This window comes from Pteronotus mesoamericanus, unplaced genomic scaffold (assembly GCF_021234165.1).
Source record: "Pteronotus mesoamericanus isolate MK-2021 breed Mesoamerican mustached bat unplaced genomic scaffold, CSHL_Meso_final scaffold_651, whole genome shotgun sequence".
Classification (NCBI taxonomy): domain Eukaryota; kingdom Metazoa; phylum Chordata; class Mammalia; order Chiroptera; family Mormoopidae; genus Pteronotus; species Pteronotus mesoamericanus.
In genome coordinates, this window is record NW_026555325.1 from 15,557,722 (window position 1) to 15,576,756 (window position 19,035).

General features: G+C 39.0%; 1 protein-coding gene across 11 annotated transcripts in view; it reads right to left on the bottom strand.

Annotated features, from left to right (window-relative positions):
* Positions 1-19,035, bottom strand: part of NEB (nebulin) — a 199,472-nt gene that overhangs the window by 177,793 nt on the left and 2,644 nt on the right. For all 11 annotated transcript variants that reach the window (XM_054562772.1, XM_054562777.1, XM_054562775.1 and 8 more), the window contains exons 4-10: positions 16,755-16,796; positions 14,897-15,097; positions 13,063-13,170; positions 12,488-12,592; positions 11,722-11,826; positions 10,919-11,023; positions 5,923-6,027 (exon numbers count right to left, since the gene is read on the bottom strand). In XM_054562772.1, the coding sequence (XP_054418747.1) occupies positions 5,923-6,027; positions 10,919-11,023; positions 11,722-11,826; positions 12,488-12,592; positions 13,063-13,170; positions 14,897-15,097; positions 16,755-16,796 (771 nt within the window). The remainder of the gene's footprint in view (positions 1-5,922; positions 6,028-10,918; positions 11,024-11,721; positions 11,827-12,487; positions 12,593-13,062; positions 13,171-14,896; positions 15,098-16,754; positions 16,797-19,035) is intronic.

Sequence of the window (19,035 nt, forward strand, 5' to 3'; positions counted from 1 at the left end):
AAATTTTCTTTTTAAAAATTTTTATATATAAATTTTATTATGTTATTACAGTTGTCCCATTTTTTAATCCCCTTTATTCTCCTCCGCCCTGCACCACCCCTCCCACCAGCATTCCCTCCCTCCCTAGTTCATGTCCATGGGTCGTACGTATAAGTTTTTTGGTTTCTCCATTTCCTATACTATTCCTAACCTCCCCCTGTCTGTTTTGTATCTACTATTTATGCTTCGTATTCCCTGTACTTCCCCCCTCATTCTCCCCGCTTCCCCTCTGATCTCCATTTCTGTGATTCTGTTCCTCTTCTAGTTGTTTGCTTAGTTGGTTTTCATTTTTTATTTTTTTTTTTAAGTTCAGTTGTTGATAGCTGTGAGTTTGTTATTATTTTATTATTCATAGTTTTTGACCTGCTTCTTTTTCTTAGGTAAGTCCCTTTAACATTTCATATAATAAGGGCTTGGTAATGATGAACTCCTTTTAACCTGACCTTATCTGGAAAGCACTTTCTCTGCCCTTCCATTCTAAGTGATAGCTTTGCTGGATAGAGTAATCTTAGGTGTAGGTCCTTGCCTTTCATGACTTTGAATACTTCTTTCCAGCCCCTTCCTTCCTGCAAGGTTTCTTTTGAGAAATCAGCTGATAGTCTTATGGGAACTCCTTTGTAGGTAACTGTCTCCTTTTCTCTTGCTGCTTTTCAGATTCCCTTCTTATCTTTATGTAATTATGTAATTATGATGAGCCTTGGTGCGTGCTTCCTTGGGTCCAACTTTTTTCAGACTCTCTGAGCTTCCTGGATCTCCTGGAAGTCTATTTCCTTTGCTAGCTTGGGGAAGTTCTCCTTCATTATTTGTTCAAATAAGTTTTCAGTTTCTCGCTCTTCCTCTTCTCCTTTTGGCACCCCTATAATTCAGATGTTGGAACGTTTAAAGTTGTCCCAGAGGTTCCTTAGCCTCTCTTCATTTCTTTGAATTCTTGTTTCTTCATTCTGTTTTGGTTGAATGTTTATCTCTTCCTTCTGCTCCAAATCATTGATTTGAATCCTGGTTTCCTTCCTTTTACTGTTGGTTCCCTGTATATTTTTCATTTCATTTTATGTAGCCTTCACTTTTTCTTCCATTTTGCAACCATGCTTAACCATTTCTGTGAGCATCCTTTCTACCAGTGTTTTGAACTGTGTAGCTGGTAGGTTGGTTATCTCTTCACCACTTAGTTTTATCTTTGGTGCTTTGATCTGTTTTTTCATTTGGACCATATTTCTTCCTCTCAGCACGCCTGTTACGTTGTGAGGGGCAGAGCCTTAGGCATTTGCCAGGGCGGAGCCTTAGGTATTTGCCAGGGCAACCCAGGTCACTGCGTTGTGATGCTGTATGTCGTGGGGAGAGTCCAAGAGGGAACAATGCCTCTTGCTTGGCTCTTGTCAGGCTTTCAGTCACTTCCCCTGCTACCCACAAGCAAATTGGTCCCTTCTGGTGCTGATTCCCAGGCGGGTGGGTTTGCATACGTTCTAGGACCCTGTGGATCTCTCCAATTGACCCTCCTGTGAGGCTGGGAGTTTCTCCTGCCACTGCATGCCCCACAGGTTTTTAAAGTCAGAAGTTTTGAGGCTTTCTTTTCCCGCAGTAGAACCCTGGATTGCTGGTCTCTCTCACTCCCCAGCTGTTCCTCAGGGTTTATCTGCACGCAGATGTGGGACCTCCCGTCTGCCGATTGCTGCCTTGCCTGCCTGGTCCTCCAGCCACCGCCTTTCCACACATCCTCTCTGCCCTGGCTGCCTGTCTCTGTCCCTCCTACCAGTTTGGATGAATGTTTCTTCTTTAGCTCCTTGGTTGCCGTACTTCTGTGCAGTCCCATTTTCTGGCAGTTCTGATTATTTTTTGTTTTTAAATTTGTTGCTGTCCTTCTTTTGGTTGTGTAAGGAGGCAAGTTATCTACCTATGCCTCCATCTTGGCTGGAAATTAAAATTTTCTTTATGTTACTGATTAATTTGCTTACCTTCTTCTTTTGAAACTTTAAAGAATTCAAGTCAATAAAACTAATTTTTCAATTTGCTAAGACAGCCTATGGAAGTGTTTCTCATCTTTCTGGAAAATAGACCTCATCAGGAATCTGAGAGAGCTATAAAATGCCCATAAATGCTTACAACTTCAGAGATATTTGATGTACACACACCCAAGGTTAAAATCTCCTAATTTACAATTTTTTTTTTTTTTTTTTGGTAGTGACTGCCATTCCTTTGCCTGCTTCAAAGGAAGAAAACTCTAGGATTTAGGGTGGGGAGCAACTGGGTCAGATGCATCTCCAAACTGAGATATAATTAATATAATTTAAAATTGAGAAGGTAACATATATTCTTAATGAAGTCCAAAAATGGGCTAATTACAGAGAAATAAGAATCACGTATGTAGATTTGTTAGGCAAAATTGAGTAGGAGATTAATTCTCACAGTGCAAGACAGATATGTGATTTTTTAAAAGAAGATATTAAAACAAGATGTAAAGCAAGGGTAGAAGACCACCCCATCAAGGGTCCTTCCCACCTTCCTACCCTTCATGACCAAAGTTTGTCTTTTCCACCCACCCAGAGCCAAAATGGGTCAGGGTGGAGGTGGATCTCCCACAATCCATTCCTGAGTACTCCTAAGTTGAGGAAGATTTTCACTACAAGGGAGGAGGCTGGATCTTGTTAACTGCTGAGGAAGTTGTGGCCTTCCCCTTCTTTTGGGGGTAGAAGAGAAGTTGAAAAGATAAAGGCCTGAAACTAGAGAATGGAAGAGACAGATGTATATATCCATATGGGACTCCCCTGCCCCCCGCCACTAGCCAAAAGGCCTCACTCTGCATGTCTGACAGCAAGGCCTGAGTGTGTGTGTGGTACATGGACATGGATTAACCGCATCAGGGGTCCAACACCCAACTTTCCTCCCAACCCCTACCCTAACACTTTCCTCTAACTCTGTCCTGTTGGCAGTCAATCAATGGAAACCTGGAAGCAAGAACTGATTTAACTTGCTCTAGGATTTTGTGTTTGTTCATTTAACAGAGGAAAGTACATTATGTCCATTATAAGCTCTGGGGCATCTTCTGTGGGCAAGAAGGTAACCACATGTTGATAGACATAGTAAGCTTGCTCCCCAAACCATCGACCCTCCTCTCCAGAAGCCAGCTGAGAGTTCCTTCATTGGACCATCGATTAGGCATCCTAGTGTCTTGCTTAACCACATGACTATCAGAAGTGTTGTGAGTACAGAGTTTTTCCTTTTAATTCTAGTATCACTTGGAAATTCCAACCTGAAATCCTATATTTCTGTTGTGAATCTGGAAGAAAGCACAGAGGCAGGCACGGAGAAACTAAAGATACTTCCCAGTGCTACATTCAGAACACCATTTGTTGCTGATTGTAATGGGCATAGTTTCCTCACCTGAAATGCCTGCTTATTTAACAACTCTTCCTGCCTGCCATCTGCGCTAGAACTGCAAATTGAGCTGAGCCAGGAGGAGGGGCTAGCATGTAGTTTATGGCTTTGGGCAAACACAAGGGTGAGAGTAGGGATTCTGACAGGTATAGTAGGGAAGGTTGGTAAACAGAATGTAACAGCAATATAATCTTTATGGTTATGTACACATTATATTAACATAGAAAGTGAAGACTGTAAGACAAAAGAATGGCTCTGGGAGACACTATTCAACAAGGAAATGGTAAGAATTTAAATACATGAAAGTGAGTAGTTAAAGGAGATTTTACCTATTGGGGAGAGAAAGAAAATGATACTGAAGTATGGATCAAAGCAGTTTGTTAGCAGGGAAGACTTCAAGAGAAAGGGAGTGAGTCCCATATCTGAGTCATCTCTCTTATTGGATGGTTTGTTGTTAAATGGGCTGTGACGAATCACAAGTATTTCTTTCCAATATGACCATTATTTGGGATGCACAATAGCCATTAAGAACTTGGAAATACGCTTTGGCTGGTGTGGTTCAATGGGTTGGACATCATCTGGCAAGCTGCAAAGTCACTGGTTCCATTCCTGGCCAGGGCACATGCTTGGGTTGCAGGCCAGGTCCCTGGTTGGGGGCATGCAAGACGCAGCTGACTGTTTCTCTCTCCCATCAATGTTTCTCTCCCTCTCCTTCTCCCTTCCTTCCCCTCTCTCTAAAACTAAATAAATGAAATATATATATATATATATATATATATATGAACTTGGAAATCTGGGTAAGACTGGGATGAATCACTATCACCACGACAGAATCTGGGGACGTTCATCCACAGCCATCCTCCCCTTGCCTCATGGTGTTATTCTACAAGGACAAACCCAGCTCTGGAAATACTTTCAAAATTCTCAATGATACCTCCCTATCCAACTGGAGTGGTGTGGTCCAATATGCATGTCATGCAGGCCACCATTATAATTTGAAAATTTCCGGTAGCCACATTTTAAAATGTAAAATGGAACAAGTGGGAAAATAATTTTAATAACATACTGTACTTAACATAGTAGATCCAGAAATATTACCATTTCAATATGTAAACAATAAAAAATAATGAGCTATTTGTCATACTACATGTTCAAGATCTAGTGTATTTTATACTAAAGACTCTTAGCTCATCTGTCACATTTTGAATGCTCAATAGGCACATGTGGCTAGAAGCTACTATTTCGAAGAATATAGCTCTAAACTTACTGGCAAGCCTAATTTAGTAGAGAGATTGATTATAGGGGAGTGTGAAAGTATGTTTTTTGTTTTTTGGGGTTTTTCTTTAACACTTTCACATACCCACACTGCATATTCAAATAAGGTAAAAGAATGTTGTCTTAGTAAGGTGTCTTTTTAAATGTGCTTTAAATAAAAATTTAAAATAGATTTATTTTTCATTGTAAGTGACTATTTGAAAATAGCCTTTTCTTTTCCTTCCAAAAAGATAAATGGTCCTTGCTCCCCAATCTAATTTACAATATCAGTACTTTTAGTAGGCCATCTCTTTATGGACAGTTCTGAAGTGAATTTCTACTTAGCCCTGGCGAAATCTCAGGTTCACGTTATTTCTATTAGGTATTCCTACTGTACTTATTAGATCTTTTACCCAAACAGCCCTTGATTATACAGGTAGGTTATCTGCAATATCAGACACTAAAAAAACATCATTGAATAGACTACACTATCCATAACATTTCTTTTTCCCTTAGTGGAGACATTCTTTCAAAAAAAAAAAAAAAAAAAGAAAGAAATACTTGAACAAGATAGAAATCTTGAAGTTCCACCAAAATTTAAGACCAAACTGTGACTCAACTCTACAGAGGGCAAAGAAAAGTATTTATTTAAAAGCAGCAATATCCCAGGAGAAAGTGGCCTGATTTGGACAAATTTTTTAAAAAGAATTTAACACGGTCTATTTATCATTGAACATCTGTTTCCCTGCATTCCCCAGAGCTAGTTTACCAGCCTAAATATAGGCAAACTAGGCTGTTTGCCAAGGCCTTAAAAGTTATGAGGTGCCCTCTCCTCGGCTGTCAATGTAAGCTATGTCTGAGAGACAACTCATGCATTCTTATTCTCTCCAAATCTGAGAACATAAAACTATGTGGGGTCTTCACAGTGAGTTAAAGCAGTCGGATCCCGTGTGATTACTTGGTTCTCTGTTCATATCGCTTCTATAAGTGAGATGTCAAAGGATATTAGGACATGGGTTCTGTTTCCTAGAGGCAGCTTTCATGTTTATCAATCACTGAGTCATCAAGCTGGCTGAACATTTACTCACACAACGTTAGGACCTTCATGAATGTATTGCTCTTGCTGTAGCATTTTTTAGGGTCATTGCAAAAATGCTCAGTGTTTATCTTGTGTATTTTCACCTTCGTTACTTTTTCTGAGAGTTGAGCTCATTAAGCAGGGTTTTCAAGGGAGAGAGTGTCCCAGCCCTATTTATTTACCTTGCTCACTTGATCAGTCACCTTCTTGGCAAATTCTATATCTGGAGGATCCGGCAGAGGTGTGAATTGTGCTTGCTGTTCAACAAGACCTTTTTTGTAGACAATCTGACAAAATAAAAGGGATGCAAATGAATCATAAATCATTATTCTACTAATATGTTCCATGTTCCATTTGTTGGCATTTTTAAAAGACTTTGTTTTCATCTAGACTTGAAGTCTTAAACTTTAGTGTACTTCATAATCATAATTTATCCTTGTAGATATTGCATGTCTTTCCTCTCAGCATTACTGATGATTTCTCTCTTTATGTTTTCTCTCCTCTCCAAGATTATTGGCCCTCGATCTGTTTCCTTCCTTTTAATCTACATCATAACCTGCAACTGAAATTATTCCCTTAACCAGCATCCTCAATTCCCAATGTCTTGTCTTTCCATCACACCTGTTAACAAACAGCCAGCTCTGGATAAACTTAACCACACATATCTCTTCTTAATTCAGGATGTCAAGAGCTACTGAGAAAAAACCACACAATTCTATGGATTGGGTAGAGAGAGCATGATAACCTAGGTTAAAAGAGTCACAGGAAGAAGGTACAGAGGAGAGAGAGCTCTTAGCTTGAAACCGGCATGCCTAACCAATGATATGTTCTGTGAACAGGAGCTTGCTTGGGGCTCTGTACCCAATACTCCAAATTTATCCAACTGCCACTTTGCTTTTATTGAACCTTGAATATTCCATATGTGCCTCTGGTCAGTTCCTACCAGAGACAAACCCCAACATTGTCCTTAGGCCCCAATTAACTCCATCTTATCCCTAGCTTCTTCTTTCATAGAGTAAAGAAAGGCTACACCCTTGTCTTTCTCAGTGCTCATCTTTACCTCTCCCCTCTTCCTGCGTGGCTCAGAGGAGAAGCACCCTTTGCAGAGCGTGAACGTGGCACTCAGGGCACTATTTCCTCCAGCAGTCCTGTGTACCTAACTCTGTCAGTCACCTCTCCTCTTTCTTATAGCTTCAATCTCTCCCTCTTCCTTAGTTCTTTCCCTTCATCCTATAAAACACTTCTCTCACCTTAAAAAATTATGCCCATTAATTATGCATCCCCTTCACTCTCTCTCTTCAATTTGCTTCACTACTGATTTCTTTGACTTTTTCTCCCACAGTCTTGACTCCTGCCTCCAACAATGCAGAATATGCACAGATCTCCAGACACATGAAGCCTTCTTATGTGTCTGGACCTCTCCACATGCTGCTCCCTTTCCCTGGGATGCCCCAACTTCATCTTCTCCCCATCTGCCTGCAAGCTGCTACTTGTTCTCCAGGTCTCAGGGCAAGCACAACTTCCCCTCTTGTGCCCTCCCTGACTTCATCGCCTTCTCCAGGATTCTCACTGAACTTAGCCCTTAACTCCTTTAAAGAAATTATCAGATGAGACTGTAACTGCTTGTTTACACATCTATCCCTACTTAGACTGTGAGCTCTGGCATGGCAGAGAACATAATTTCTCACCTGGAAACCTTTTGGGCCTACCTGATGAGCATGAGGGCTCGATGACTGACTTCTGAATATATACCCACTGAGGCCATCAGGGCCAGTCAGAAGAGAAGAATCATCTTCGCAATTTGTCTACTACTTGACTGTGAGATTTCTACAAGTTATTCCTCTTTCCCTATGACAATATTCTTATTTATAAAAAGGTTGTATATAGTTCTAAAGTCCCAATTATTTTCTTCATGCTTTAACCAAGTATAACTCTATCTTTTCCTAATAATATCTACCTGGTGTCTATAACAAAAGCTTTCATGGCCATTACATCAACAGGGATGCAAAAGATAAATTTTAAAATGTATTTGTTGAATTTCACTGCTTAATTTCATTTAAATGAGTAAAGATTTGTTTTAGGCATAGGGCAACCTGTATTTTACCTTGCTGGCTAAGTCCTAAGGGAGAAATTAATGTTCTTCCAGGAGAAATGCTCATCAAATATGACACCCTGCCAAGAACTTTCAGAGAAATCAAATCTAGAAGTCCTAATTTCTCAGGAACCTTCATCACAGTTCTGTTTATTTAGAATTTTATACTCTGGATCAGCTTAAATACTCTCTTAGTGCTTACAAATACTTTGGCCTCTATTTAGGTAATAAAGAAAACATGATAATTAGGCTTAAGGCAAACACAGGAAGAAGGTACAGGAGAGGAAAAGGGAGCCTCTGAACCCAAACCCTTGGCTTGAAATCTACATGCCCACCCAGTGATATATTCTGTGGAAACTTGCTTGCTCTGTGCCCATTAATTGTAAAAGTTCATGGTGTTGACAGCAGTATTAATAGGCATGTTGGTAATCTGATACTTAGTGCATGCTTGGTTTGTAATAAAAATAAAAGCATACATTAACTGCCAAGTCTTTCAGAGCAAGGATGGGAAGATTTTACTTCATTATGTCTTCTACTGAGAAAAATATGGTCAACTTTAATTGTTCAAAGTCCATAGCACTACACTGGCAAAGGGGCAAGCCTTCCTCTCTCTCCTTTACAGATAAAGGAAGACATTAGGAGATTAAGTGTCTTTTTGGAAACCTCTCCTTGGGCCTACATGACATGCATTTCCTGGTTTCTCTTCAACTTCTCCAACAATCTGTTCCCTCATTCTTTTGCTGGCTCTTTTCCAGGTGTCCTCCATGTGGGTATCCTCCAAAGCTCTGCCCTTGGTCATACACAGTTTTGCCTCCCACCTGCATTTTCATGTCTTCAGTTGTCACTTATATGCCGATGACTCTCAAATATTAATCTCATTATCTCACATTTATGCTTTATTACTAAATTTCTAATTTATCCATAGGATGCTTGATCTGAATGTTCCCTCCATTACCGCTACTCTATTTCTCTTTAACTAATGCATCTTTATCAGTTATACCCCTACCCACCCAGACTGCCAGTCTTGGTCATAAATTCATCCATGGCTACTTTCTCTCTTTTTTCTGCAATATCCAATATCACTAACACTTTTTAAATACTTGCTACCTTCAGATTTCTTTTTCCCCTTCTTTGCCCCCTTCATCCCTCTGACTCACCTATGTTACTACAACAGTCTTTGCCAAACAGTCTCTTACAATTTTGCCAGGTCCCAGTCTATCATACTGTCTATCAAAACTTCTCCAGATTTTACTTTTATCATGTAATGAGATTTCTCCAAAATCTTATTATGTCTCTTATTGACTACCATATCATGTCAAAGCTATTTTGTATTATTTTCGAGGTCTTGCTGCCGGTTTCTTACAAGTGCCCTCATAACTCTGCCCCCACAGCATTTACTTTCTTTATCTGCTAAGCCCCAGACTCATTTCATCTCTGTCCCTTTGTTCAAGTGCTCTCTACTTGAAATGTCCTTCCTGTTCATCATTGCCCATTCTCTCAGAATCATCATTTTCATATGGCCTTCTCTGATTATTCACATGTATCTTGTCTTTCTCTTACCAAGAATTATACTGTAGGTTTTTTGTTTGTTTTTTTAATTTTTTTTCTTATGGTTTAATATATAACACTTTCATCTGACAAGCTTGGTTATAGATTTTCAAGGGAAAGGATGAAAACGTCTTGTTTTACTTTTCTGTTCTGCCAGGTACGCATGCATAATGGACTTTCAATAACTAATGAGTGATCACTTGGTAAAGGTAATATTATATTACCTATTCATGAGATACAGAACCAAAAAGCTAATTTTAAAGGAAAAGCAGGCGGTCCCACACATTAAAACTGGCACACTAGATAGCCTTGAAATTTTGTTACACCTTCTTTAGTTCCTAGCAAAGACAGGACTCTATCTGCTATATTTAATTATTTTTTATTTTTAAATCATGTTTATTCTATTACAGTTGTCTCAGTTTTTCCCCCTTTGCCCTCCTCCATCCATCCCACCCCTTACCAATTACATGCAACCTGGGACAGAGAATATGTCCACTAAATTTGCAGGTGATATCAAGTAAGAAGCAATTAAAAAATTAGACCCCAAAAGTTGGATATACCATCAAATGTGTATGTATACTTTTAGTTCAGAGCAAGATAGAATCCTAAGATCCATTGGAAGTAAATCCAGTAAGTTTTAAGATGCCAACTGGCTTGTTAAGTTCATACTGAATGTAAGCAGTTTTAAGGATCTAGCTGACGACAAAATGAAAAACAACTTGTCATTTTATAGTAGACTTTGCATTTTCAACATGGCCTCTCACAAATCTAGGGACCAAAAAATACAGTAACTCAAAGCAAGGGGAAGTACCAGGCCCACACAAGTGTCTCTACTGCTGCTTTCAATCCTAAGGACCCTATTAGGGCTTTTAAGTTCCTCTAATAAACAGTTTTCAAGGTCTAGGATACTAAAATTCTAGCCAGCGGGACTGCTGATTTCTCACTAACTCTGTGAAATCCTCTACGTACACCAGCAGCAAGAGGTCTTTGTGGGGTAATCACACACATGTTTGGACGAGTATGTCATTTGGTCCCCCATACAGGGAAAGGGGGACACACCACAATTCTGACTTTATGATTAGGACAGCAAATCAAAATCTTGAAATAATGTACTAACTTAATAAATTTGGGAAGGTGGCTATGATTCCAGTAGGTTTTAAAAATGATACTCTGTTATATGGAAAAAACTTCAACAGCAGCCAAGCGGACGAAAGGGAGCGTGCTCTAATGGAAAGAACGTTGGTCTTGGGATCACAAGACCAGGCTTCTAGTTTGGGCTCTACCACTAATTACTTGATGTGACCTTAGATTCATGTTCCTCACCTGTCAGAAAAGGGGATTGGACTAAATTTTATCTAATATAAACTATGAAATCTAATTTAAATTAGATATCAAAAATTATAATGATTCTAGATGTATTCTTCTGCAATAATGGCATTTAGTCTGTTTTAGAGAATTGCAATGAACATCTGGCCAGAAGATATCATTTCAAGTGCCTGATTCCACACTACAAATGGTGCTGACTGCAGTTCACTTACATCACTGAGAGCTTTCTGGGCTTGGGCAACCCTCCTCAGCTCCGGGCTATCATTATATGGATAAAACAAAGTTTTGTCTTCTTCCCAGTCTTCAGTGTACAGTTTCTAAATCAGAAAAGATTGAAAAGCTGTGAGAATATGAAATCACAGTTACATGAAAATACATAATTTTTACTTTATCCTTCAATGGCATAAAGACTCAGGGGCAGGTAAGAGCAAAGATAATTGGAACTCACAGAAAACCTCCCTCTTCCCATCCAATTCAAGTCATATTTATTAAGAGACTCTCCTGCTTCTCCTGGAAAATCTTACTGACAGAAGGGCAGATGTGTCTCATTCTGTTTCATCTCCTCTCTGTGACTTTACCTGCCTCCTACAACAAGTACTAATGCAAGTTGAAAGGAGCCAGGAAGCTACTTAGTGTAGTGGATGTCACAAAACAGACCCTTAATAAGAGCGATAGTCAGGAATATCCAAAGTGTAGTGCAGGGTCTACAGAAAAACTAAAATATTACTTAGTTCATCTCCAGGGCTGGACCCGAGGAGCATCTGTGTTCTCCCACACACCCTTCCCCAGGTTGCTCAGGCTCCTGAGAGGACCCTCTCCTCTGCTCTTCCTCAGAGCTCTCTTCTCAGTTCCTCCTTGACAAGCTCTGTTCCTGCAGCCACGCCAGAGTCAAAGCTACTCACAAAAAGACTAAGGAACTGTATTTCAGATTATCAAGAGTGTCGTGAGTACTCCTCTAAATGACATGATAGAGAACAGAGGAAGCTAGATGTGGTGACAGAGTAGAGACCCTTACCTTACTGAACAAAGCTGTGTTCTTAATGGCCTGGACAAGTTCAGGGGCATCAGGGGGAAGCAGGTACTTATCCTTGGTGTCTTCCCAGTTCTGCTTGTATAAAACCTAGAGAAGAAGAGCAGAGGGCTTGAAGTCTCCCCCATGATGTGAAGATTTAGAAAACGAAAGAGAGTATTTTGAAGAGTTTTTCACATGCAAGGTGTCCTCACACAAAGGTTGCCGATATGCCAATGTGGTTCCAGTATCAATTAGGAAAACCTTGACCATGTTAGCATCCTATAATACTTTTCCCACATTGGTAAGCTTTTCCTTGAAAAAAATATATATTAAAAAATCTTAATCATGATTCTGATTCTTATAGATTCCTTTCAAAGGTTGCACCCTATCAGCCATGGCTGAGTTTGTATGGTACATGCATTTCTTTTGACAGACATGATATTTTTAAAAGGTATTTTTAATTAGCTCCCTAGATTTTATATTTAGAGGTTTTTCATAAAACTTCAGCTCCCAACTTCTTTAAAAAATAAGAAAGAGTCTGACAACACTGGGACCATCGAGTCACACAGGCCCCAATCCACAGTGCTCCTCCAGGTCACTTCAGTTGGCTGGGCAGCCTCCCTGACACATTGTGCATTTAGAGCTCACAATGCCTGTGATTCAGGGGGACTGGTGAGCAGGATCAGGCCTGCACAGTGTCATCCTCTAAGGCCGGGCAGAGGTGACACACATTCTATTTTGTATCCATCCACCCATACTATGATCTTACCTTACTGACTTGCTGCGACACTTTTTTTGCATGTTCAATGTCCTTTGCTTTTTCATCCATGTGATAGATAGTTTTAGCAACATCACCATCCATTCGATACTTAACCTGCAGAGTTAATGCACAGTTAGATTTCATGACAGCCATGGCCATGTGATTAAAGAATGTCTTATAATCCAAGAACATCGACCCAATCACTCTATGTTTGCATCACAAAGCAAAGTTTCTTTATTTCAGTAGAAAATAGCAATCTTCAAAGGTCTGCAGAGCACCAGTATTTATTGCTTGCCTGCTTTCCTGGCCAAATTTCAGCCTCCTTGTGCGCCAGTAGGGAGAACCACAAGAAGTTGGAACTTCCAAAGCATATCACCTCTTGAGCTAATTTTTAAAGCCAAGCTTTTAGGAGCTTCTTTGGGTTCACATTTAGAACAACATCATCTATGGCCAATGTTTCCTCTAGATTTCTGGACTGGCTCATAGTAATTCAACCCCCTATTTTCTCCACACCTATTTAAAACCAATTCCCAGTGGTAGGCATATTTTTGACATGTGTGTTTTATTTTAGCAATGCAGCCCACCTCACTGAGTTGATCTTGTACTTTCTTGATTCTGCGAAGTTCTGGGGTATCAGTCGTGATAGCGGTTGGCTGTCCTTTTTCTTTCTCATATTTCTCCTTGTATTTATTCTGAAAAGAATATCAGATATTAGCCTAAAACCTTATAATGAAACAGCAGAAATTTCAGGCAATGTACTCATCCCCATGTGATAAAAAAATACTGCAAGTTATAACAATTATCCGTTATAACATTTTTTTGTCCCCTACCCTGATTCTCAGCAAACACTAAAATAGATTTGTTAATTGTTCTTCCAAAACATGGATCATAATGGAGACAGTAGAAATGGTATTACAGACTATTGTCTTGAAAGTGCCCTACAATGATTCTCTCATTTTTGTTGTCTGAGTGCATACATAAAAAGCTTCAACTGCAATAATTTTAGAAAATAAATATAGAAATTGTACCAAATGTTAAAAGACTTAACTGCTAATACAGTGCAAAAACATTCAATTCAAAAGTTGCTGCTGAATCTCAGTGATATGGACAGCTGAGACACCACATGAATTAATGAAAAGCCTAAATTATGGAGTATTTTGAAAAGAAGTGATATTTAATTATTTCTACTAAATATACAATGAGTTCTCACCTTAAATATAATGTACATAATTTATCATTATTAATACTTCAAGAGTACTCTTGAGTGGAGTAGTCAATAATCTAAATTATATTATTGATTTAGTTGCTAACCACTTTTAAAATATTAAAAACCTTTGCCAACATTCTGCTCAGTCTACCAAGAAATTCTAGGATATTAGCATCTGAAATTAAGAGATTTTAAGGCAATAAGTTCTATTTTTGCCAAATACTACAGTGATAAAAGAGGCAAGATGATATTATTTTTAGAAATATAAGTCTTAGAAATCTATGTTTTTGTTCGGTCAAGAATCTGAACTAGAAGTTTACCAAATAGTCCCCAAGAGTTAACGCTCAACAAAAAATGAATATTTATTGGCCAACCATAACAAAATGCTTTTGACATAAGCATTAGTCCTATATGATCCAATGTTCCCTAAGACAGTTTATATTTTTTCTGAGCCTCCAGAGGACATGAAATTAAGCTACCTAGGGAGACCTCAGCCCACCATGGAAAATTAACAAATGGGTCTAAGTCTGCTGCCAAGCAGTGTAGCTTAACTTTGAGGACCAGGGACCATCAAGAGCCTGGACTGCATTCTAGAATCACCTGAGCATCTTTTAAAATTCCTTCTACACTGCCCAAACCCAGAGTGATTAAACAAGAATGGCCTGGGAATTTCTCGTTTTAAAGCTCCCACAGGACTCTAAATGTGAAGCTACAGTTCAAAACCACTGTTCCAGGGTGCAGTCAAGCACTCTGATCATCAATGTGTTTGTCTGATCCTGGTTTTCTACACTACATGTTCTTCTTCACTATCCACCTCTTAGAGACTTACTTCAGAGGCATCCTGCATCTATAGTTCAAATAGATGCTATTTAGCTTCCATAAACTGATGTCATCTAAATCTATATTTATGGTTTCATTATTCTAGACAGATAACTAATTGTGATTAAATATCAGTAAATGCTTTATAATTGGCCTTATGCTTATTTTGCAGGAAAATTTCAACAAGGATGCTTTTCCTCATGCTGCAATGGTACAAATAAATTACAAGAAAGGAAAATTCAAGACTCACAGGAGCATATATTTCTGCAAAATAAGTTTTGTCTCATACTGGTTGAGAAACAAAATCTAGCCAGTATCCAAAACAGAGTTGGTTGAGATGAGTAATTTCTCTGTAATAAAACCAGATTAGCAGAAGTCAGGTTGAAACTTACTGTGCTAAAGAGATCCTGCATTTTCTGACTATGCGCAATGTAGGGGGTCATGAACTTTGAAGAGTCCACTTTCTTCTTGATAACCTTCTTCCTCCCCGCGGGCTTTGCTGGTTCTGGCTGAGCCAGCGCTGGTTTGGAAGGTTCTGATTGCTCATAGTCAGATGTTGTCCTTGTTGTAGTTTCATAGATTTCTGTTACTGTCTGAAATTTTGACAGGCAGTTCAGCATTGTTATAAAAGTAAAAACGGTGATAAGCATGATCTTGGCTATTCTGACATATTCCTGGTATTATTTCTCCATAACTAAAACAGGTCAAGGAAGAAAATCACACACAATATCCATTTGACAGCACGTTATGTTACATACATAATCCTGGTTGTCCAAAGATACATGGAGTAAACAGTTACTCCTTATTAATTTACAACATTGCCTTAAAATTCCATTTGAAGAAAGGAACTTTAACATTTTAAGGTGGGATAAAAATCAGAAGTAAAATATTCTTAAACATTTAAAATTTTTCTTAAATTCTCTGGGTAAAGTAAAAGCAAATTGGAGATCAGAGAACAAAAGATGAAGGCAATCAAAGCTCAAATTCTTGACTTTAACATTGACTTTTCTAAGGAATTCGGTTGCTTACTCTGCAGGTATTTCTGCATTTCCCCTGTAGTATGAGACAAAGGATAATGAACTTTATAAAAAATGAATCACATCAATATTACAAATGATTACCATTCTCTTGGCTTAGTCAGTTAATTAATGTGAACTAGAATGCCATTTACATTAATAAATGCTTAAACGTACAAGAATAATGATGACACAAAATGGAGTAATTATCCTCACAACAGTCCTATGTATGTGGTAGATGAGAAACTACTGTTTCTTTCAAAAAGCTGCAGTGGAATAAACCAAGGCCCAAAGTTTGGATCTAGTCCAAGAATAAAAATACTGTTTATAAGAAAAGAAGATGAGCAGCCTAGTCTTCAATCCATCCCATAGTATAATTTTCTTTACAGCTAATACCACCTGAATCAAAGGAAGAGTTCTAGCATCAATTTTGAGAAGAAAGACCTAAGTGATAAGGCAATTGTATAGCTACAACAGCTTTCCTTAGTGTTTTCAAGTTGTTGCTAACAGGTCACTTTCTGCTCATTATTAATGATGTGTGGTTGACCATAAGAAACCAACCAATTTTCAGCACCTACAGATGTTAGTTTCCATGTGACCACAGGCTCTCTGAGTGGGCTTTAGGGTTAACCATCCATATCATTGTTTTGTCCTGCTCAAGAGAAACAGCTCCAGGCAAAAAATGAGGCATGACTGAGGTATTTCACGTTGGGAAAGAAAGTTCCAACTTGGGATATTTATGAGAATGGTTTTCTCAGAATTACTAATGTGATAAAACCTAAGTAGCCTTTTATGGCACCCTCAAAAACAAGTGGTTGGAGGCACTGTCCCTGCTAGTAGAGGCGGTGCCCATAACTTAACAACTCTACACAATGCAACTGCTGGTCCCCATGCAAATCGCAAGTCCAAGGCCATCCTTTGCAGCAACCAGAGTGGTGATAGCCACTTACATTACCTTAATTAGCTTTGCCTTCACCAAAAATGCCACCTGAACAATTGGGAAGATCATCCCCCACCATCCTGGGTATGCTGAATAGCAAAAACGGTGATAAAACCTGTCAAATAGGTATCATTCATTCATTCTTATACCACCAGCTGCTGGACACACATAGGTGAGGGAGCCCTCCTCAGATTCTCCCTTTTGCCAGCTCTCTGGCCCTGGGAGTGTGAGAGAGATGAGGCTCTTCCTGCTTTAATGAGCATACAGTTCATGCAGGTGTGAGGCGGCTCTTACCTGACCTGGCACCTGTTCGTAGACTGTCTCCTCTGTGTAGTACTAGAAATAGAGCACAAAGGTATCATCGTGAGAACCAAAGCAGAAATCACCTCTCCTCTGCCTCAGTCGGACCACTTGGGTTATTTTGCAAGCCCAGTTGTTTTGCTATATGTGTGGAAGGAAGTAGAAGAGGGAGCCTGTTCATGTTTTGGACCCAGATTCAAGTCTGCGAGACCTCGGGAAGACAAAATGAACACGATCAGACTGGGCAGGGGATGCAGAGTGATGAGGAGGGTGTCTGAGGCTGATAACTCATCATAGGATGCTATTTTACTTGGGACAAGTAAAATGTTTTCTTCTGGTGCCCAAGTATAATTTTCTGAGAAAAGAATATAGTAGCAATACCTTGAGTGTGTGGGTTGGGCCAACTCTGATAAAAACTCACTGCTGACTGACAATAAAACACAACAGAAACCTCTGTGAATGAAATTTTCAAATGGATTATATCATGGAAATAATAGATCCGAAGGCATATACACATCTCAATTATCCCGATACCACTCTGATTGCTAAGTAGTAAGAATTTCTTCTGGAGTGATGGGTGAGTTTTTCCAATAGCATGATGATCCTCAAAAGGTGTTAAAATGAAATTTTACAAATGTCCAGGAGTGAAGGAAAAAAATGAAAAGATTAACTCCTCATCACAAAATGTGGGAAAGTTAGGCAGCAATGTGCCAATGATGGCACTTAGCAGTCTGCAGGCTAGGCCTGAAATCAAATCTACTTTTGTTCTACTTCTGACATCAGCAGCAATAAATAGACGCGGATAGGAACTGGCTGACATTTTGTTTCAGATGTGTAAGGAGTGTGGAATTCTGTCCCCAGCCTCTCCCAGCAACGCTGGGTGAACAGGAGGAAGACTGCTTTAGGTCAAGGCAGACAAGGAACGGGATAAAAATGAAAGATTTGGCTCATTTTCTCAGTAAAAGAAAAAAAATGTACAAGATTTTTTGCTTTGTTTTTCTTTTCTGCCACCACAACATATACTCGGGGGGATGGAACAACACGGAATGCAAAATTTCCCTCAGTGGCCCTTTTTTCTCCTGCCCTTGGTTCAGTGAACCCTCCACAAATTATTTAACCATTGTCCATAGATCACATGCTCTATTTCACATGCAGTAAAATTAGTATAAATTTTGCCTAATGCCCTTAGATTTTGCAATTTCTTTGCTTCTTCCCTAGATTTTAAATTTGGAATCTAATTATGTCTCTGTGCCCTTACACAGCACAGCAGAAATCACAAGCTCTTACAGGACAGAAAAAGTCATTTACATGCTTATGTCTTCATCACTTAGGAAATGTCATTTGGACACTTTGGGAATTACTGTTTGATGCTGATCCACATGGAATCATTCCTCTAGGCATACAAAACATCAGTGACTTGAGAAGAAATATTGATCTGAAATGAATGATTCACAACTGTTTTGGATTTTGCTAGCATTCAAGTGAAAGCAGCTCTTTGGTACCCATCCAATTTTACCTTTGCTGGGCTCTCATGATTGCTAAATGTATCTTAGAAATAAGCTTATAAAAAAGGCAACATTATCCAAATGGTTGGCATTGACTTATAAGCCAAATCTCACTTTTTAAAAAGTTTTGGCACTAATTAGTACATCCTTGCTTTTTCTTCTTTCTTTCCAAGTTTATTTAAGTTTGAGTAGAGAGTGACAGTATAATTTAATTTAGATGTCCAAGATCCCTAGGAGATGTATTTTAAAATCCAATTCCTGTTTTGTGAACTCTCCTTTATTTTTTCAAATCTGCCATCACCCCATTCTCATGTCATCTTTTTTGAGGTCAGGGAGACCTTGGTCAACATTCTCTGGCAGGAAGTCTATTAGTTTAGCACCTGCTGGTCAGACCCAGAGCAGTAATGGGAACAAAATGGCAAGGATGAGATGCCTAAAAATAGCCCCCGCCATTTTTATGACATCTCATTAAATCAATCAAGTCAAGTGCTAAGGACAGCTTCCAGGGACCGATGAACACAATTATTTTTAAGAAAGACATGGGATTTCAGTTGGAAGCTAAAAAAGTATTCCCAGTTTTACCATCATAGGGGAGGCAATATCATCTATAATTTTGTTAGTGTTTGATACTGATTATTCTATCCTTAGAGATATATGACAAATGTATACTAGTAATAATTTTGAACATTGACAATGTGGCCTTTAGCATGGAAGACAGAGAGTTTGAATGTTATATTGTATGAGATTCATTCTGGGTTTCATATACACAC